General features: G+C 43.9%; 1 protein-coding gene across 1 annotated transcript in view; it reads left to right on the top strand.

The window, feature by feature from the left end:
- The window catches only part of drosha (drosha ribonuclease III), a 161766-nt gene that overhangs the window by 49519 nt on the left and 89747 nt on the right, over positions 1-22500 (top strand). Inside the window, exons 17-21 of the mRNA XM_072667489.1 lie at positions 652-790; positions 2096-2156; positions 3767-3826; positions 10298-10397; positions 18198-18304. Of these exons, the coding sequence (XP_072523590.1) occupies positions 652-790; positions 2096-2156; positions 3767-3826; positions 10298-10397; positions 18198-18304 (467 nt within the window). The remainder of the gene's footprint in view (positions 1-651; positions 791-2095; positions 2157-3766; positions 3827-10297; positions 10398-18197; positions 18305-22500) is intronic.

The following is a 22500-nucleotide window of genomic DNA, read 5'->3' as shown; positions in this document are numbered from 1 at the left end:
GGGTTTACAAAATAAGCTCTTTAAACCCCAACAGAATTCGTGACTTGGACTGAGTTCTTGGTTTTTGCAGTTGGAGGCTTATTTGAATGAATAATGCTAATAATAATAACAATAATAGCCAATGAAAATGTAGTTTTAAAGGTGAGTCCCACCAACGCAAGATGGGCGTGGAATCTGTAACAGGTTCTTTAAATATAGCGTAAGCAATCAAACTTTCCGCGGATACGATTTTGAGGGAAATGTGGTCGTAACAGGCTAGCTACCACTTTAGCTTACTTGCATTAGCAGTGAACTGCCTTTGTAAGTAAACACACACTGATGCCTGATGACTGATGTGTTACCGATACTGAAATGAGGTTTTTGCGTGCCTACCGAAATTGTTTAACTTGGCTGTTTTCGGTAAACGTGGTTGAAATTGGCTGTTTTCGGTAAATCAGCTGTAAAGAAAAGGCTTCATGTATGTGTGTGTGTATATATAAGCATTCCGATCTGAACAGTGTTTTGAGGGATGTGAGAATCTTCTTAATTTTTAAAGGCTGTTTAACTGTTAAACCGTTATTTATTCGTTATTTAACCGTTAGTTATTTCTTTATTTATTCCGACTTTCTAAGGTGTCTTTAATTCTTGCTTGCCTCTCTCCTCTCCTCTCAGCTGGCTATGACCCACCCCAGCCATCACCTGAATTTTGGCATGAACCCTGACCACGCCCGCAACTCCCTGTCAAACTGCGGCATCCGCCAGCCCAAGTACGGCGACAGGAAGGTCCATCATATGTACATGAGGAAGAAGGGTAAGCATACAGGCCGAGGTTATTTTTGCTCGCTAGCTGGACCTGTAGCCTGCTAGCTAACCCGCTCTACATATTTAATAAGTCAACTAATCAAGCTGGGCATTAGTTGGGTAGCTAAGTGGCTAACTCTCACCAGCTAGATAAGCGATGCTATTTAATGCTTTAGTCAACTGACCAATAAGGTAATGATGATTATTGGTTCACGTTTCACGTTTTTCAACTGAGCTTTTAGATCGGATTTAGATCGTAGAGATGAACGTTAGCCATGAATATTGCTTAATAAGCAGTAGTTTATAAGTTGAAAAGTAGCCAGCGTTAATAATCTAGATCGATGAGCCACGCTGATTGGACCTCTGGAACTTCATAAGCACTTTCTTTTCCCACAGCCTTGCACCTTTTATTTATTTTTAATTAACATAAAAAAAAACAAGCATGCAGTTTAATAAAATAATAGATTTACTTATTGGATCTTTCAATTAGATATCGGTTAAACTTTTGGACTGTATTGATTATTTTAGCTAGCTAGCAAATGTAGCCTGCTAGCTCTGAATATTGCTTTAAATATTAGATAAGTTTAAATATTAGATTTTAATATTAGATTATATATTCTAATGATCTAACTTAAGATAATAGAATGTTATCTTATTATAACAATTAATAAGAATAATTATTAGATATTAAATATTAGGTAAGTTAGCTCTGCATTACTTCTGCTAAGTGTTACAGATGTGATTATTTATATATATATATATATTACTTTTTTTTCCAACAATAAAGTTTGAATGCCCTTCAAAGGCGGGAGCTTGCGTTATTTAAATAAGTGATTTGCAAAGAGAGCGAAAGAGTGGAATGCGCAATTTGCCAAAGTGGGCAATACCGGGACGAGCGCTGTTGGGAGGCTAACTGCTAAGTGGCTAACTCAGGCCAGCTAGATAAGCTTAGCCATTTAATGCTATAGCATACTGACTTTTAAAGGTAATGATAATTGGACACTGGACCACATTCATAAACCTTCAACTGACCTTTAGGATAGTTCTGTGTTATGTAGAGACTACTTTTTAGTTAGCGGGCTAACGTTAGCCACGGGTATTGCTAAATAGGCAACAGTTTCTAACTTGAACAGTGTTCTGTGTTTGTTTGCTTTACTTTTTAATCATTCTGTTCGTCAGCCACACTGATCGGACTGTTTTGATTTTGACTATATTATAACTTAACTGCATCCTTTTTGTTTTTGTTATTTATTTTCATTTGAAAATGTATCGATTTATTGATTTATCTTTGTTCTTTTGTGTCGTTCCTCGTCAGGGATTAACACCCTCATTAACATCATGTCCCGGCTGGGCCAGGATGACCCCACACCCTCCAGGTGAGCACCGTGTATATTTCTGACCTTCATGTAGCTTTGATTTTCCTATACGCATTAGGGGCTTAAAATGAATAAGACAGAAGTTCTTTGCGTTAGTTTTGTGCGATTAATCACCGTGAATCACAATAATTGCATTTGTCCTATTTCCTCAGGTAATGATGGATTTCATATTGAAGCTGAGCTCATGAACATCCTTAACAGTGTCTAATTGTCGTAATCGATGTACCATTAGAGCTATATATACATACATATACACTTTTTTTGTTTGTTTGTTTTTTGTAATTGTAAATAAGCTTTTACCTTATTAAAAAACACACAGCTGCACATTCAAAAACATAGTTACTGTTCAGTGCTGCTTAATTTAACATATTGGGGGGAAAAAAAGAACTAAATGTGGCATGTGCACAAAAAACCCGGCACATTTTAACCGCCACTTTGGCGTTAGCAGTGTGTGTGTGTGTGTGTGTGTTCTTGTGTGTATTAATAGCTCCCACTCTCATTCAAACGCCTCATGGATTGTTGTGAAAGTGGCAGCTCTCGAGCAGAACTGTGGCTCCACTTTACTGTGGTTTTGTTCATTTATCGCTCATTGATTTATCCGGCTCTGTCCGGCGTACAGTTCCGATCAATTTTTGGAATTATTGTGCCGAGTTTAATTGTAGACAAAACATATGAAATTACTCTCGTTTGTTTCAAATGGTGAGTAGGAAGCTAGGGAAAAGTTTTAAGGTAACCAGGTTAGGTTTTATAAAGGGCAGTATGAGCAATATGATGGAAATTTATCGTATCGTTATGCGCAGTATGCTTTTTTTAGGCATATCGAGGATGTTGTTATTGTTGCTTAATAATAAACACTGATCAGCTGCAAGTTTCATTAGAAACAGTGTAATTAGCCTGGTTTCACTGGATGAAGTGCAGCAGAGAGTATCTAAACAATAGATTTTAAGAATCTGCTGCTTTTTTAATATAATATAATATCGTTTTTATTAGCCCTAGTTTCGTACAGATTTCTCAATTCAAAAATGTAATACATGTAATATCCAGGCTTGCATAAAAATTGTAAAGTGATTATTAAAGCTTGAGGCTGAAAATATGTGCGTAATCTTACAAGAGGTCCTAATATTTAAATCGACAAATAATATTAACGACTTTTTTATGCCACTAAAGTATGAATAGTATTAATATGATTCCACACTTTTGAAAGGTAGCGTAGCCTTGAAGGTCCTTCCGGTACTGATTTTGAAAGCTCTGATGTGTAAGCAGCTAGACTTTGAATATGGATGGTTCATAGGGTCGATCTAGGAAAATGCATGAAATAATTTAGTGTGCTCGCCACCCTTATGAAAGTCCGCAGGGGAACTGCAGCACCCCGGGATTCAGGGTTGCTTAACTACAACTGCAGATCATCCTAGAAATTTGAATTGAAAATAGGATGTCACTTATTTGTTTATTTATTTATTTATTTTTAAATAATATTTTTCTTCTTCTTTTTTTTTTTATTCTGCATTAACGCTCCCCTCGCACACCCCTGCTAATATTGCAGTGTGAATATGTGAGCGTGTGCTTTGTGTTTGAGTTAATAAAAGTCTGTCTCTGTTTCTCTCCGACAGGATTAATCATAATGAGCGGTTAGAGTTTCTGGGCGATGCTGTGGTGGAGTTCCTCACCAGGTCAGAATCCTGATGGACATATAGTATTTATCAAAAAACCTCTTTCTCTCTCTCTCTCTCTTTCTCTCTCTATCTCACTCGCTCTCTAATTTATTGGTAATTTGTATTCTGATATTTTCTTTCCTCCCTCCACATTTTCCCCATTCCCCTCATTTAAAGACTGAAATTCTCCATGACAACTGGTAATTAGCTGGCTGGATGCTGCCAGTAGTATTGACTCGTAGGTGAAGGCTCCCCATGCCTCCGAGTGCTCGGCCCGCCGCTACGCTAATTACATATAGCTATTATTAAACGAGCGTGGAGGCCCAGCCGCACACAGAAACACGGAGAAAGAGCAGGGCGGCGGCTTTCATCTTTTCATTTGCGGAGCGGCAGGTTAGACTAAGCCACGGGAGATTGGCAGCCTTTATTGATATTCTTCTTCAGCGTAGAGAGAAGTTTTTATTCAGATTCTTACATTAAACTGTAGAAGAAAAAAAGTGAAAGAGTGAAAATTTCCTGGCCCAAAGTGCTTTTTCCTCCTCTTTTCTATCTCTTCTTATGAAAGTTTATTCAACCTTAAAAGAAGACTTGAAAGAGTCGTGATGGGGACGCTAGATTTGAGTGTATTCTTGGGCGTCCAGGCTGTTGGGAGTAGTTACTCCTCCTGTGTGAACGATTGCACGGCTGTCCAAATATTTTTTGTCCTTCCAAACTGCTAAAACCTACAGCTTTGAGCTCTGTGATCATATGAACATGCAGTTCAACATTACATCTGAAACCAAAACCTAATAATATGTAAATAAATAAATAAATAAATAAATAATTAATAATGTACTTATTAAGAACAGATATTCAACGCTAAACTCCCCTCGGCAGCAATAACTGCAGCCAAACCAACATTACTGTAGTTGTTGTTATTATTATTGCTGCTGTTATTTGTAGTTAATTAGGTAGAAGTTGTTTGGCCCACCGCAGACCTCCTTCAGCTCGACGACGCTTGTAGACTTCTGAGCATGAACCACGCGTTTCACACGTCCCGTCGCAGCATTTCAGTAAGGTTTAGGTCGGGACCTAAGGCCGTTTTTGGGTCATTGTCTTGTTGCGTGACCCAACCGAGCTCCAGCTCATGGACAGATGCTGTGACATTCTCTTTGAGGAGTCTCTTTCAGTGATACCAAGCGTAATAATTGGAAGTTCCCTCAGCTGTTGCAGGTTGTCCAGGTTCACAGTTGGTATGAGGTTCTTACTTTTGAAATCTTCACATATGACAATTTGTGCAGCACAGGGAGTTATCTTTTACATCTGGGTCTCTCTTCCTCGTGTGGTCATGTAAGTACTGTTAACCAAGAGAATCGGTGTTCTGGGTTACGTTCCTCAGCTGGTGTAAAGCGGTGTTAAATATGTCCGAGCCATATGGGGATAGAGATCATGCTGAGTGGCTGAGCACAGACCTCATTATCCTGAATAACGAATGGTGGGGCCAGATGGGGAGGGTGAATGGGCCGGTAGGAACTGCTGTTCGGGCGAAGATAACACAGGCACTTCGCACCCGCTGATGAATCTGGATAGCGGCAGAAAGACTTTTAAATGAAATATTTACAGCTAGCCTCGTTCTCGTACCAGGAAAGGCTTGTTTAACTTTGACTTTCCCCCTTAGTTAATGACTTCCCTTTTTATACTGCAGTTAATTACGAGTGATCTGGAGACACCCTCCTCGTCCACTTCGTTAGAAACCTCTCCCTTGAAGCTCCACCTGGCTGGTGTACAGTTAAAGACTGCAGCCCATCTGCTAACGCATGCACAGTTTGTGTCGGCTATCCTCTGGACTTTAATCAGTGGTCAGAGTATTTTTTGAGTAGTGACTCTCAACCTAGCGGTCATCTTTAAATACCCCAGCAACGCTGCTTCGCCTGATGAGCTTGTACCAGCACACACACACACACACACACACACACACACACACACACACACACACACAACCATGATCATTACTGAGAATTGTCCACCCCCCCACCCCTATAATTTTGCATCACTAGATGGATGACAGTCTGTACACCGCTGTAGTAAAAGTACAAGGTAGGGGTTTCTAATAAAGTGGCCAGTGAGTGGAAGTATACAGTAGGGGTTTCTAATAAAGTGGCCAGTGAGTGGAAGTATACAGTAGGGGTTTCTAATAAAGTGGCCAGTGAGCAAAATTATATTGTAGGGGTTTCTAATAAAGTGGCCAGTGAGCGAAATTATATTGTAGGGGTTTCTAATTATGTGGCCAGTGAGTGGAAGTAGGACGGTAGGGGTTTCTAATAAAGTGGCCAGTGAGTGGAAGTATACAGTAGGGGTTTCTAATAAAGTGGCCAGTGAGCGGAAGTATACAGTAGGAGTTTCTAATAAAGTGGCCAGTGAGTGGAAGTATACAGTAGGGGTTTCTAATAAAGTGGCCAGTGAGCGGAAGTAGACGGTAGGGGTTTCTAATAATGTGGCCAGTGAGTGGAAGTAGACGGTAGGGGTTTCTAATAAAGTGGCCAGTGAGTGGAAGTATATGGTAGGGGTTTCTAATAAAGTGACCAGTGAGCGGAAGTAGACGGTAGGGGTTTCTAATAAAGTGGCCAGTGAGCGGAAGTATACAGTAGGGGTTTCTAATAAAGTGACCAGTGAGTGGAAGTAGACGGTAGGGGTTTCTAATAAAGTGGCCAGTGAGCAGAAGTATACAGTAGGGGTTTCTAATAAAGTGGCCAGTGAGCGGAAGTAGACGGTAGGGGTTTCCACTAAACTGTCCAGAGCTAGTGGGGTCTAATAAAGTCCCGGTCAGTGGAAATGTGATGGAAATGTGACCAGTGAGTGGAAGCGTGCAGCAGGTAGGTGAAAAGAGGTACGAGACCCCGGCTCTGTTTCTCTGTTCGGCTCTTCCGCTCTGGGGTAATGGCTAGCGCTGTTCGGCTGGACTTGGCCAGCCAGTGCCTAAGCTGCCCTCCCCGAGCTTGTGAATAATACATCACCATCTTGTCCGGTTAGCATGTCCAACATGCCCCTCAACAGCTGGATTGATCTGCTGAGAGGCCACTTCCTCTAAGCTGTGAAATGAATTAGCCCCATCACCTCTCCGCGCAGCATTGGCGCCGGCGTGCGTTTATGTGGTCCTTGGATGAGATGCAGATGCTTGCGTGTTGCAACTCTGGGCCTCTCGAACCGATATGATCGGCCCTGCAGCTCTGGCTCGTCGCAAGGGTTTGCGAAATAAGTGGGTGTTCATGCAACCTTCTTTTAGTTCGGTTAGATTTGTTATTTATTGCTGCAAAGGGTCCAAACACACCCTCAAGACTCGTGAGTGAACTACTGGTGTGCTTGCTTAATATACTCGCTCTGACCCTTCCCTTCGAGGGGCCGCATCAGAGACTGTGACCTTTTCCTTCCTTTTTAAAAATCAGGAGTTTTGTGTAGTGTGTAAATATTGTTAAAACAGCTCACGACTGGGACAGTGTCTCACTTATCTTCCACAGTGCCCTTCATGATGATGTCATAACACCTGTCTCTTTACCCCGTCCAGTTAATACTGGCCATACCGAGCTGTGTTCCGTAGCTTCATCAGCACAGGCGTACGAAACCTAGGCTTGCTTCTAAAGGACGTTTTCAGAGCTGGCTCCAATTCACGAGTCCGCCCCGAGGGCCGGTTCCGGGCCTGTTTGGGGGAGGGGCTAATTATCACTGGACTTCCTTTCCCACCGTGGGTCTATTGCACAATTTCAGACGTTACTTGTCTCTGCGTATTGTTGCCCAATGCCAGGACCTGGGTACATCTATTTATCCAGAGCAGTGCTGTGTGGAGTAATGACATTTCACCTGGCAGCAACACCTGCAAGCAAACCTCAGATCACCTTTTTAAGGAGGAGCAGAGATCAGAGCGCCCCCAAGTGACCAAAAAAAAAAAACGCTAGTGTGAAAACACACAGTCTCTGCAATCTGAAGCCGTCGTCGTCCTTCAACGTAAGGACGAGAGCTGTGTTCGTGGAAGTCAGAGAAGCTGTTGTGAGACCTCTGAGGTCAAACCTGCGATTCCCCAAATCGACTGTGTGGAATATGATTAGGGGAAAAACCGCAAAAGTCCCTGTAGGCCGGGAAGACCTCCAAGATCTGCCTGACTTCAGGAACAGAAATACAGAAGCTCCACTGCAAGATGCTAACCGCTAGTTAGCCACGAAAATGGAATAGCCAGATTACAGCTTAAAGACAGGGACCTACAAAAGAGCCAGGAAAAAGGTCAACGGCCAAGGTTTCGATAGATCTAAAGCAAACCACCTCATCTGTGGACCCCCTAGGTAAAACGATGCCGGCGCTAAAGTGGTTCCACTGTCAAGGAGTCAAGGAATTCCACATTTTAGTGCCGTGTAGAACCCGGTTTGCTCTGAGTGTCTGAATACGGGTGCATCTCAAAAACCTATGAGGTGCTCAGTTATTATGTACGAGGTTCATGAACTTGTAGTAGTAGCAGACGGACAGATGGGGGAAACTAGCAGGTCGTTTAACGCAAAAGTTTGGGCAGCTCTGATCATAAAAATACCCTCTTCAGAGAACACCTTCTTTTAAAATGTCCTTTTTAGACTCTTGTTTACTCACTTTGATTGTAAAGCAAGAACGTGACTATATCAGATGCCATCACTTTAAACCATTTAGCTGTTGGACGTGAATTTCAGCATGAAGAGCTGCGTCGCTCCCAAAATGGAAAGCTTGGTCGGCCCCCTGTTGATATGCCTTTAAAGTGACCTCCACCGCCAAACCCACTCATCTCTCCTCATACGCAAGCTTTCACTCTCAAGGCCTCCTCCATGTCCTTCCCCACCTTCCTTTCACTCTCTCTCTCTCTCTCTACAACACAAGCCTGTTTTTTTTTTTTTTTCTCTCTTTCTCATTGTATAAAACGCATGGCCAGAAGCTGAAAGACTGGCGGCGAGTCGTGAACTAGCGGAAATTCTCGGCATGAGCGGGAGTGTGTAAATGGGAGTGAAGTTATTTTTGACCTCGGCCAGTGTTATCGGCGTACGTGCTTTCTTTAGCGAGTTCTTCAATAAATATAAAAATACATTTATACACACACTCTATATATGCGTTTGTCACGGCCATGAAAGTCAAGGCAATATTGGGCTTTCAGTGATTTCCATATCTGGGGCAGAATGAAGGTCAGTGAATGAAGAACTGTCCCTTTTTACAGGTTCCTTGTTGGGGGGGGGGCTCAAAATGATACGCCAAGGGTCAAAAATGTACGTAGAACACACTCCATTTCCGTTCACATGAACCCTTCTTGGCAGAATTGGAAGACTCCAGCTGGATCTGGAGGAAGCCCTCGTTCTTCATAATTCCACAATTCCCGTTTGTACCAGTTCTAAAACTGGGTTACTGCTACTTCTACCACCACCATGCTTAACAGTTGGTCCAGTGTTGACCTTTACCTCCTCCAGACATCCATTTCTCAGCTGACCGTTAACTTTCCTCCAGAAGGCTTTTTCTTTCTCCATGTGGTCAGCTGCAAACTTTCGTCAAGCTTGATGGTTGATGATGTTTTTGGAGCAGGGGATTCTTCCAGGGGTGACCGCCTCTCAGTCCATGATGACGTTAAACTCCTTTGACTGTAGACAGTGACACCAGTGTTTTAGCAGCTTCCTGTTCATGGCATGGCCTGTGCCTGGGTGGTTATTTGTATATTTATATACTTTTCTTGGAATCTGCACTGAGCTCCTTGAGCTTTCCCATCGGACTGTGTGTTGGCCAAGCCAGTCATTGCTGTCAATGGGGAGGACATGTCCACCTATACCAGGAATAAGCAGCTGTTCTCATCGATACGATAACCATCCATTTCTCTAGCATGATATACAGTGAAACTGGTTACTGTAGAGGAGATACCAGCTTTAGTCAGCCACAATAACTAAACACTGCGTTCATATTCTAAAGTGGATGTAGGTATGTTTATGAATCTGTATATTGTCACAGTCCAATGGAAAAAAACATGCATATCCAAGAGAAGACTTTAAAGGTCCTCAAAATGTTGAAAGTCAGTGTCAAATAAGAGTTTATTCCAAGTAATTTGCAGCGTTTCTATTGGTCCATTCATCCAGCAGTATTTTTACAGCGTATCGGGCAGCTACTGGGTTCATTATATATGTTTTTCGGCAGAAATGAAAACTATACAGGGAAAAGAAAATAAATAAATAAATAAATAAATAAAAACGTATAGTTTTGTTCTGGACGTATTGTTAACTGCCTGATTTCAAGTGTCCACGTGAAACACTGCTGAAATGGAGATAGAAGGTTTATGCATGACTGCCACCCTGAGAAAACCGTAGCCTACTACATCAAATGCTTTCATTTCGAGATGAAAGAATGTTGTTTTCCTTTATACAAGCTTCTTAAAGAACGTCCAGATCAGGCAGAGTTGCTCATTTAAGTGGAAAAATGCAGAACTTTCATGTCTAATGTCTGTTTTTTTTGTTTTTTTTTTTGCAGCGTTCATCTGTATTACCTGTTTCCAAGCCTGGAGGAGGGTGGCTTAGCTACGTATCGCACTGCCATCGTTCAGAATCAGCATCTAGCCATGCTAGCCAAGGTGAGCCTTTTTCACATGATGACAAAATCCTAATGTGCTTTGGAATGTCACTGCCATCAAAAAAGTCAGACTTTTCTGGACGCTTTATTATTATAACATTGAGTTTTAAGTACATTTGAAATTTTTATTCGTTTTGATTTGATGAAATGTTTGATTTAATTCAGAGCTAAAAGTACAGACCCAGCTCATCCTCAGTGGATGAGAACATACTCTGATGAGATTCTGGCCCAGGCTGACATCATCCTCTCTGTCTCTGCCTTCACGGCCACATCCTCACCAACGCATGCTTGGCAATGCCCCCATGGTAGCGCGCACATGTTTATCGGAGTAATTGGATGTAATGTCATATAAAAGCATATTCGCAAATATGAGCAAAACAGTCGCGCATTACTGCAATGTCTCGAGTCATTTCACTGTCTTTCACAGCCTTCTTGTGATGGCACATAACATATACCCAGCATTCCAGTGCTGAGGCCTTGACCAGTTACCTGAGTGCTTACAGTGCTTACATACCTGTGCAATGCTCAGAGTATTCGTTCCTGGCCCACAGAGTTTGTGTAGGGCGAGTGACTTTGTTTTTTATTATTATTATTATTTTTTTTTTATATATCAAATTTTATATCACATTTATTATATTAAAGATTACTGCTTGATTCAGTGAGCTGCAGTTACATCAGAATATTAATAAATATGCTGGAATGGCGCTTAATTAAGCATTGTATAAAATAGGCCTCATCGTTGGCCATTGGGGAAAATCCCATTAATGTCTTAAGCAGCATATTCTATATCCTGATTTGATTTTTTAATATAGTTTTTCATGCTAATCAGATGAATATGAGAATTTATTTTGACATGAAGCTACTTATTACTACAGTCCCCTTACAGTATTGCACGCCCCCATAGATGAACTGCTTTTAATCAAGACTAATGCGTTTCGATTCAGCGTGTCTGGATGGTAGCAAATGTTCAACTGGTAATTTGCAGTTTATGCTGTATAAATTAACACCTGCCTGGGTGCGTTGCTCATACACCATACATACCTGAAGCTGACACTGTTGAGTCACACACACACACACACACACACACAGCCCACAATGCTTTGCATAAATTCACCAACGCTGCCAATTCCGTTGGACTAAACCGCTCTGCCGGATTCATGTGTCCATGTTAATTGGTGAATCACTGTTCCATCCACAAAGGTCACTTCCTGAACTTGACAAATGGAATTTGGGTGTAGGTGTAGATGGTGGTATCAGATTTAATCTGGTTTAATGAATAATCCAGGGGAGGTGCCATTAGATGCTTTCGATATGGCGACAGAATGGAGAGGAACCAGTGTTCAATGATCATTTGCGAGGATGTGAAGCCGCCAGCCTGCCTGCCAAAGAAAAGCACCTGATACAGCACATTTTTAATCATCAGGGGGATTAAAACTGAAAAAAATAATTTTACTGTGTTTTAATTGCATAAAATTACAAGCCTCAACAGTTAAATCTACTAGCAGGAGTTAAATTGACTATTTTGATGTTTATCTTTAAGGTTTTCTTTCTTTTCTTTTCAAGTTCAGTGTATTGCAGCATATCCTCCCTCTTACCATCCAGGTAATCCCAATTTTCACTAGTCCAGAGGCCTGGGCGGAGGATAAACATGTAGCATTTAGTTAACTGTACTATGGACCATTTGGTTTGATGTAGAAAAAGTAAGTACAGTAAGCTCAGACGCCCATTAAAAGCTGTGCTCGGCTGGTTAATGGCACTGCAACAGCTCACAGGAGCCACTTAGCATAGCATATTTACACTGCAGCGATTCGGTTTCGGGGTATTATCCCTGCGTCTTATCAGATAGTATTGATGTTCTCTCGGCTCGGTGTGTATGTGTGCTTAGCTAGCTGAAGTGATTGTAGCTGGGTTTGCTTTTAGCCTAGCACTTGTTTACTTCCGTAGGGTTTGGTTTTCTCATATCTTACCTGTCAGAAAAACGATATGCTGGAACTCTCGTGTTTGGGCATCAGATGATGTCATTGAAGGTCACCACTCCTTCTACAACCCCACCCCTTAACTAATACAACAACATAAAAAAAAGTAAACTGAAAGATGTGGGGGGGGGGGGGGGGTGCAGGTGGTCAATTGCCCTACACTGGCGTGTGCACTTTACTTGGTGTTGAATAGCTGGCAACCCAAGGACAGATGAGGGAGTACAGTGACTGAAGCGTCCTGCTGGCAGGTTTTCCCACATTCTTCAACATCGAAAAATGATCTTAAAGAGTCTAACGGGGCGGTTTTCACAAGGGCAGTAAGAGGATTCATGGGTAACGTGAGCGAATAGACGATTTGTTTGATCGAGAAGGATTGTTACATGTTTACTCATAGAGTTTTTAACATGGACACTGTTGGGGCTACTTTTAGCTTCTGCTGGGCAGGTTTAACCTTTTTCAACCCTGGGATTACTATTCCTGCGGTTTATTTGAGAGTTAAAACCTGTCTTAGCCTCTTTGTTTTGCAGGTTTTGTGGAGTCCCACAGGGCTCAATTTTAGGACCTATGAAACTGATGTTAATTATGAGAGAACTGCAGTTATAGTAGTTAAGAACTAAAGGGTGGGCCGCTGTACCGGCCCGCAGTCATCCACTTCCTATTGCACCCGCTAGAATGGGGCATTTCACAACTTGATCATTTTAATTATGCGGAATTTCTGAAAACTCTGGAGTTATCATTTCGTATTGAATAATGCTAATTACCGGTTTAACAGCACATCGTTCAAGCTCCAGTTTTTACACACATCACTGTCACTGCCACCTCCAGAGACCTCCATCACCCAGAAATATTCACCCCTGAGCGTGCTGCCGGCACAGTGTGTGCCCGTGAGACGCAGCCCGTCACCTGCTCAGGAGCCCGTTGTGATCTAATTTCATGTATTTCATTATTTAATTAGTAAAACAGCAGCTGAGCGAAATGATGAATGCTCGAGATCCGTGGATGTGACTGCATCTAATAAAAGCGCGTAGGATTAAAGGACAGTTGTTGTTGTTACTAGCCGTTTCTGGAGCGCACTGCCCGAAGGTAAAAGCTGTTCGAGAGCCTTGTGTTTTGATCGGCCCTGCCAGGCCCTTGAGGGGAGGACCGGCTGTTTCTGAGGTGGAGCTGGAGCGGAGTGTTGCAGCACAAGCTGGACTGAGGCCTGTGGTCAGTGTAGAGCTGGAGATGGGGGTGTTGATGCCATACCGGATTACAAAAAAAACTAAAAACTAAAATAAAATAAATATATAGTTATATATGCATTTAATAATTAAATTTTCTTCAGGGGTTGGGAAGTTGGAGCAGACATAATGAACAAAGGATGTACTGCACATACCACAGCGGCACAGTCCACCGCACCAATGACACGGGGCTGCCCGCGGACGTGCCTGACCAGTAGTAGATTTCTAGTTTGTCTGTCATATATAATAAGTGTATTATGGTGATGTTCTCACATATTATGGTCAAAGTTCTGTTACAGTGAACCTGAAGCGGAACTAGGAGTAGTTTTGTTCCAGTTTATGAGATAAGGGGTTTCTAATTAAGTGGCCAGTGAGTTAAGTATAGCATAGGGGTTTCTAATAAAGTGGCCAGTGAGTCAAGTATAGCATAGGGGTTTCTAATAAAGTGGCCAGTAAGTTAAGTATAGCATAGGGGTTTCTATTAAAGTGGCCAGTGAGTCAGGTATAGCATAGGGGTTTCTAATAAAGTGGCCAGTAAGTTAAGTATAGCATAGGGGTTTCTATTAAAGTGGCCAGTGAGTCAGGTATAGCATAGGGGTTTCTAATAAAGTGGCCAGTGAGTTGGGTATAGCATAGGGGTTTCTAATTAAGTGGCCAGTGAGTTAAGTATAGCATAGGGGTTTCTAATGAAGTGGCCAGTGAGTTGGGTATAGCATAGGGGTTTCTAATAAAGTGGCCAGTGAGTCAGGTATAGCATAGGGGTTTGTAATAAAGTGGCCAGTGAGTTGGGTATAGCATAGGGGTTTCTAATTAAGTGGCCAGTGAGTTAAGTATAGCATAGGGGTTTCTAATGAAGTGGCCAGTGAGTTGGGTATAGCATAGGGGTTTGTAATAAAGTGGCCAGTGAGTCAGGTATAGCATAGGGGTTTCTAATAAAGTGGCCAGTGAGTCAGGTATAGCATAGGGGTTTCTATTAAAGTGGCCAGTGAGTTAGGTATAGCATAGGGGTTTCTAATAAAGTGGCCAGTAAGTTAAGTATAGCATAGGGGTTTCTAATAAAGTGGCCAGTGAGTTAAGTATAGCATAGGGGTTTCTAATAAAGTGGCCAGAAAGTGGACATATTAGACCATGGGTCCTGATGATAAATTACCCAGTGAGTGGACGTAGAAGGACGGGGTTTCTAGTAAAGTGGCCAGAGAGCGGGCATATAGTCAAAAGTTTCTTTACCTAGTTTTGGAAGTTTTGTGGTTCTTGGGGGCGAGCTTGGATTTTTGAGCTCGGATGGAGACGCCAGACTGGCTCAAGGGTGGAGGAGCCGGAGGCCGGAGTGTTCCAAGGATCTTTGTCTTTGTCTTCATTGTTAGCATTTCTTTATTCATGCTCTCTCTCTCTCTCTCTCTCTCTCTCTCTCTCTCTCTCTCTCTCTCTCTCTCTCTCACCCTACAGTCTCTCCCCCTCTCCATCTTCCTCTTACTCTCTCGCCTTGCCTTGACACCCCCCCCCCCCACCCCCCCCCACCCCCCTCCGGTGTTTCCTCTGAGCCTTTGTAATTAAAGCTAAGAGCTTTATTGTTTTGGTGGTATAAAGCAGTGGTGTGGTATTTTCCCGTGAGGAACAAGCCACGCCCCCTCACCGCCGCTACCGCCGCGGAAACCTTGCTCCATTTCTCCCTCCCTTTCCCAAAGCCTCTGTAAGTTGCACAGTGCTACAATAATCATCTGGCTATGTAGAGAAAAGCAATTAAAACTTTAATCTTTCATGTCGTTCCCTTCTGAATACCAGCCCGCCGTTGCCCTGCATTTGTATGAGCCGCAGCTCGCTGTTTTCGCCTTGTTTCAATTTGCTAGCCGGCAAAAAAAAAAAAAGGTACAATAAGTGTGTTCACAAGAGTTGTTTACTCTCTCTCTCTCTCTCTCTCTCTCTCTCTCTCTCTCTCTCTCTCTCTCTCTCTCTCTCTCAATCTGTTTCTCTCTCTCTCTGTCTGTTTCTCTCTCTTCCTCTCTAAGCCCCTCCGCGCAAGAACCCTCGTAATTATCTCTCCAAAAACTATCCGCAGAAGACGAGCCCATAATCCGCCACTTCACTGCTAGGCCCTGTGAAACTCTGAGCCGTTCCCTGTAGGTTCGGATTTGTTATGATTTTTTTACTTTTTTTTTTTTTTTATCTCCCTTGTTGTTGTTGTTTGTTGTTTTGTTTTGTTTTAATTTTGCATGCGAGAAGAAGGTTTGATTTGGGTGATTTTTAATGTCTGTGGACTTTTTGCTGATTTAACAAACAAATCCCACCCCTCCCAATCCCTTTGCCAACCCTCCCACCCACCCACCCACCCACCCCGCCCGTCCCTCTCTGTTTCCGTCGCTTGAAAGTTACACATTGAAACGCACTAAATCTCTCGCCTCTGAAATTCGCACGAAGCATCAAAGTGGCTTGACGAGATCAAACGAAAGTCCGGGAAAACTCTGTAATCAAGTCTGCGCCGGCCGGGTTTGAGCGCGAGGTGGGAGGAGCTCGGAGCGATCCAACGGAATAAGGCGCCGTCACTATGACCAGAGGATCGCTGGTTCGAATCCCGGTCGTGCTTGCCTGCCATCGGCAGCCGGAGCCTGATGGAGCACAGTTGTCCTTGCTCTCTCCAGGGTGGGTAGCTGGCACTTTCTCCCCGCTGCGCTACAGTGCAACGCTGGCCGGCACTGGTGTCTGCCGGCCGCCGCGTCAGAGCCGTGCACATGACGCTTTCGTCCAAGCTTTTCGTCCAAGCTGCCCCGATGGTTGGTTGCTTCGGCAGCAGTTCAGGAAAAGAGGCGCTGGCTGTGCAGGGGTCAGAAGCTGCATGTAATGGTCTTTAGAGCATGGAGTATTTGCGAGACCCCCAGAAGACAAGCATCCAGGCTTTTTTCTGTTCTGGCACCGTTTGGTCAAGTGGTGGACCAAATGTCCCCTGGTTCTTCAGTCTGGGTTTGAAGACAGCGAGTGTTGGACTCCCAGGGGAAGTTCGTTCCACCACTTCGGTGCAGGATCTTCCGTGGCGGGTCGAGCTGAGCCGAGCCGTACTGGAAACTTGAAGGGCTCTTGGTGCTGATCGGCTTTTGACCTTCGCCATCAAGCAGTACAGAGGGGGGGCGGTCCAGTCTTGGCTTTGTAGGCCAGGGTCAGGGGTTTTGAATCTGATGTGGGCAGCAGCTACAGGAAGCCAGTGAAGAGAGAACACAGCAAAGGAGAAGCTGAAGATGGCTGAGTTGCAAGGGCCTGATGGTACGCATGGGAAGACCGGCCAGAAGGGACTGGGATCCGGTCTGGATGTTGGAAATAAAATTGCTTTATTAATTTATCGTCACCAGAATCTTGTTATTGCAATATAATAACTTTGTTAAATGGTAGGAATACATTGCCTTTTCCAAACGACCGCACAGCCAATGAGATTGCAGCGAAGGTCACACTAGATTATTGCTCGTCTCATTTCGTGCTTACAACACCACCCCCCCCACCCCCATTTCCCCCTTATCCCTCTGGCTACTCGTGACTATGTGCCACATCTGGCCGACACATGGGAACATCTGTCATTTACTGGGAGAGAGAGAGAGGCCGATGCAGAGGGAGATCTGTAGTTGCGGTTATTTGCGCTAGGTTGCGTTCACGTTTTTAATTCTTGCATATTTCTACGCCTCTAGGGCTTGGTTTGGTTAGCAGTGCTGGGTCTTCTCTGAAAACCGGACCCGACGCCTTATTCATATCCGATTTTGCAGATGTTGCAGACATTAAGCAGGATTAGCAGGGTTGACCTAACCCTAAACCCTGAGCCTGAAATCAGGTCACACTAGGTCACACTAGGCCTCCATGTGAATTTCCATGCGTGAAATTGAAGTTTGATGACCTTTACCATGCGAATGTGCATCCGGGACCCAACGCACCTGCTGCTCTGGCCGGGCTGACCTCCGAAGGAGCGGTGGTGTCATCTTTCTGTAATTTTGCTGTTCGTTGTGGCGAGTTAGCCAGCATGCTAATTGCTAAATGACCTCCTCAGCTGAGAAAAGCCACAACACTTAGGTTGACATACTAGAGCTCAGTGTCCTTCGCTCTACTGTAGCAGGTATACTCACTTTAGTTGCTAACCATGCTAGCTAGCATGCTAATCTCACTTAAGTAGTTTACTGTTGATGCACGATGCTTTTTTTGCCCTCACCTTCTCAGCTCTAGTGGCACCGCATGAGTCCTAGCTAGTTTGTGGGATGTGGAGTTGACTAAATTGGGGAGAAAATTGGGGGAAATCCACCATTAGAATCATCCTATACTCAGCATGTATGTGTTTGACCCAGGTTGGCCTGGATTGCTCCTTTTGCCACTGCGTTTCACTAAATTCGGAACCGTTAGCCATATGTTCGCCGCTCCTAGTGTGTAGAATAGTACCCACCATTTCTAGTACATTCAGCACTAGGCTTAGTTTAATAGGATGTGATTCCTGGCATTCCTGATATGATTGAGAAAGTGCTTCACAGGTTTACGTGATTTAACTCCAATCAGATTTGATGTGTTTGCACATGTGTGTGTTTTTGTGTGTGCTGAAAAACCCTCGGCCTGTCTGATATTGATCTGTGTGTTTGTTTTCAGAAGCTGGAATTGGACCGGTTCATGCTCTATGCTCATGGCCCTGACCTGTGCCGGGAGTCGGACCTCAGGCATGCCATGGCCAATTGCTTTGAAGCTCTAATAGGTTAGTGCCAGACCTCATATTCGTCCTTGTGTCTTTGTGTTTAAGTGATTTCAGAAAAAAACAACAAATAAATCCAAATCAAACATGATCAAACGAACAGCTCGGTGTAGCTAACGTCCGGCTGACGTCAGCCTGGAGTAGCTAGTGTCCACCTGATGTCAGCCTGGAGTAGGTAACGTCCACCTGGCGTCAGCCCGGAGTAGCTAGCGTCCACCTGGCGTCAGCCCGGAGTAGCTAGCGTCCACCTGACGTCAGCTTGGAGTAGCTAGCGTCCACCTGACGTCAGCCCGGAGTAGCTAGCGTCCACCTGACGTCAGCCCGGAGTAGCTAGCGTCCACCTGGCGTCAGCCCGGAGTAGCTAGCGTCCACCTGGCGTCAGCCCGGAGTAGCTAGCGTCCACCTGGCGTCAGCCCGGAGTAGCTAGCGTCCACCTGGCGTCAGCCCGGAGTAGCTAGCGTCCACCTGGCGTCAGCCCGGAGTAGATAGCGTCCACCTGACGTCAGCCCGGAGTAGCTAGCGTCCACCTGGCGTCAGCCCGGAGTAGCTAGCGTCCACCTGGCGTCAGCCCGGAGTAGCGAACGTCTATATTTCAGCCTGGCCTGTCTATTGTCTCATTATTATAAATGTATAATATAAATTATACCACAATCGGTTCCTAACTCCGCCACATACACACAACCCCTCAACCACCCAGCCATCACAAAGCAGCCACCTAATGACGGTACAAATAAAAGTGAAATTTAATGTCTTCATTTGTTTCAGTTTAAAACGGGGCAATACTCCTTTAAAGTGTCGCTTGTTCGGTAGATAGATGGGTAAGGTGCATTGTGTGGTTTCAGACCTGAAATTAGATCAGCCAATCAGAAGGGAGTGCATGATCTGCAGCGCTATTTAAAGCAGAATGGGTAATCGGAATGTGGATCAAAGTTCAGCTTTCAACATAAATGATCTTCGCCACTAGGCCCGTGGCCTTGCACCTACGACCGCAGTACAGGCCTCGGCTGTGCTACTGCTTCGAATACTGGCAGCTTAAGCCAGTACTCCTCCAGCAGCTGCGCACATCCCTGATATATAAAAAATACATGCTATGTTAGACAGCACACAAGTCTGATTGATATTGATTGTGACTGTGTTGAGCAGCGTAGAAGGATGTGAGCATTGTCATATTGCTCTGTTTGTGTGAGAGCGAGAAAGAGAGTGAGCGAGCGAGCGAGAGGGGGAGAGAGAGAGACATTCATCAGTGGTATTGATTACTGTGGTCTGACCTCCAGCTGAACACCGAATCCTCAGAGAGGCTCAGATATGTACTGAAACCACACACACAAATACACACCATTAATAAGCTCACTGAAACAGCTCCTTTGCTTTACATTCTTATCCCACGTCACCTCACGATTCCAGTATTCAAGCACCCTCCCGGTCTCCCCCTCTCACTTGTCTTGCCTATCTGCATCTTGCCTGCTCTTCGCGTCGGCCTCCCTCGAGCTCTCAATCTCGGCCTGTCTCCGTCTCGTGCACATGCTGTTTTATACAGACGATCTATGCAAGTTTAGCCCGTTTAAAGCCCAATTGGGTCTACTCACTTTTAGCTCGATCCTGTGGCGTAGGGTGTGCGGTGTGAGAAGGGTGAAGCCATGCCTGATTAACTGCCCGAACGAGCTCTGACTGAGCAGTCGTACGACCGACTGATTGATATCTGGCACGTCAGAATTTGCGGATGCTAGTCTCGCAGTCTGAGCTGGCTCACGAGCCGATTTGTAAGCTGCACGTACTTGACGATACCTACAGTTGTTCCTGCAAAATGGGCAAACCGTATTGTACACGTCCACATCTTCCCAGCCCTGTGGGTCCATGTACTTTTTCTTCTTTCTCAACACCTGTGAAGTTACTGAAAAATTTGCCACAGAATAATAGTGTGTGACTTTACGTAGTATGATGTTTGCTTCCCAGCAACTCTCACGAAAAAAAAAGCTTTAGGATAGCGTCAACTTTAAGTTATTTTGATTTTAAGAATTTTGAACATGTCTATGTGATTGCTGTGAGCACGGAGGAGAAATCTGGAACCAACACTAGCTTTCTAACTAGCTCATAAGAACTTCTGTCTGAACAGCAAAAATGCTAAATTAGTTTTATAGTGTGTTTGCAAGCAAAATCCATCTCTAAACACACACTACTTTGAGCCATTGGTATGTCAAGCCAAGTGCATCATGTAGAATTAATGATTATTTTATATATATATATTTTGTAAAGTACAAAGTCTGCTGCCAGCAGGCGAGTCTGAGGGAGAATCCTTCCTCTTCCTCAATACACAGCACAGCAGCAGCTCTCGCTCATTATTCACCAAACTCGCAGATTTCGTTTCTGTTGCATAATCAATTTCCGCAAATTTCCTGAAGCTTTAAAAGAAAGCAGGGGCCGAGGCAACAATCGAGGCAGTCCACTTCCATTTACTTTTTAACCCCAAATTGATGTTGAACAGATTTCTGTGGGCGGTCTTAGCTGCTACAAGAACTCAGTCAGTTAGCCACAGTCTACCTATTATTGGCGCTTCACGGGATTCAAGCACTAGATGCCATTATGAAGACCTGGGGAGCGTTTTTGTAGAATGGCCTCTCAAAAGGAGATTTTTGACAAAAGTTCTTGGACACAACTTTTCTTTGTTGTTTGAGTGCAAGTTACCCTTGTGGATTAGTCTTGAGAGTGTGCACCCGAGGGTTTCTCCTCAGGGTAATGCAGCCAGACTCAGCTGCTCTTGAGTTTTGCATTTTGAAGGCTTAAAACACACTTTTTAGGTCTCTAATTAATCATAATAAAGCATAGGCCGACATAAAATGTACATAAAAACAGCATAAAATTGATGTTTGATACTTTTTGAGATGCAACTTTTCATATACTGTACATTCCTGTGTGTGTAGACAGTAGCTAGTTCAGAAGGTAACTCCACTGTCCTGCAGAAAGGTAGCCGGCCGGCCGGCCTTCGTCGCTTTGAAAGACCGCAGCAGGTTTCTATGAAAAATCCATGTTTCCTGGAGCCTCCATGTGTTTTACAACCTCTAGCTTCACTCCTACTCCGCTTCTGCTAAAGACAGCCTCCTCCATACTGGATGTTCTCTTTGCCATGCTTCAGGGTGCATAGTTGTTCAAGTGTTGCACTGAATTTGTATTTTATTTATATATTTTTTCCCTTCTTTCCCCTCCTGCATTGAGCCGCAGCTGCAATTTTCACAAACATTACATACAGAGAGCTAAAACAAGCCAGGCCTGAGGAATAAGAAATTCATAAGCCGCTCCATCCTGCGCTGATGGAAAGCAGTGGTGGATATTTATTTATATATATATATAATTTTTTTGTGTGTCTGTGTGTGTGTGCTCTGTTTGACTGCATGGTGAAAGAAACCTTTTCAGATCCACGCATATAAACCCATTTTCCGAACCCGCGCCGCAGAACTTGCTTGCCCATGCATAAGCATTGTGAACGGTTAGCGTCTGAGGCGTATGGGTGGCGCCAACAGGTCAAATCTAGGCTATCCCCCCCAAGCCACTGCTCGCGTTCTGCACTTTTAGCTGTAAACTAGACAGCTTTCTTCATTCGTTGCCTACAGCGGTGGGGCATTTTGGCCTGTAATGGGTTTATTACGTTTCCCTTATTAGTACAAAACAAGCAAATGATGATCGACCAGCTGAAGGCTAGTTTGACTGCGTAGCCGAGTGGTAAGTGGCAACAATTCTGCTTGGAGCCGAGGCAGTAAGATGACTCTTGGGCGAGTGGTGCTTTAAGGGGTTGTTGTGCAGTCGGACAATATCGGTGTTGCCTAGAGGCTGATGATGTTATTGGCAAAGCTATTTGCCAGCTTTGTCTTTTGGTAGCGCTTTACACTGTGTCCTAATGGCAAGCAAGCGTTCAAATGCATCTAATTTGACATGAAAATCCATTAAAAGATATTATGGTCACGTATTTCGCCTCGTATGTCGCCTCAGTGATGGTTTGCTTTTGGCATTTGGTTTTAGCTTTGTCCTTGTCCCTCACTCACGTCACTTGATGCTAGGATAAGATTTTAAACTCCTGGCCGGTGTAGTTTTCACAGTTACACCTGAGATTCCTCACACGCCGTGTGAAAGTATTCAGACATTAAAAAAAATTGCTTATTGCGGCCCTTTTAACTGTACTTCCCAAAATGCTACATTTTCCTTCTGGATCTA

Source organism: Salminus brasiliensis, chromosome 22 (assembly GCF_030463535.1).
Source record: "Salminus brasiliensis chromosome 22, fSalBra1.hap2, whole genome shotgun sequence".
Classification (NCBI taxonomy): Eukaryota; Metazoa; Chordata; class Actinopteri; order Characiformes; family Bryconidae; genus Salminus; species Salminus brasiliensis.
This window is presented reverse-complemented; position numbering and strand designations above follow the sequence as displayed.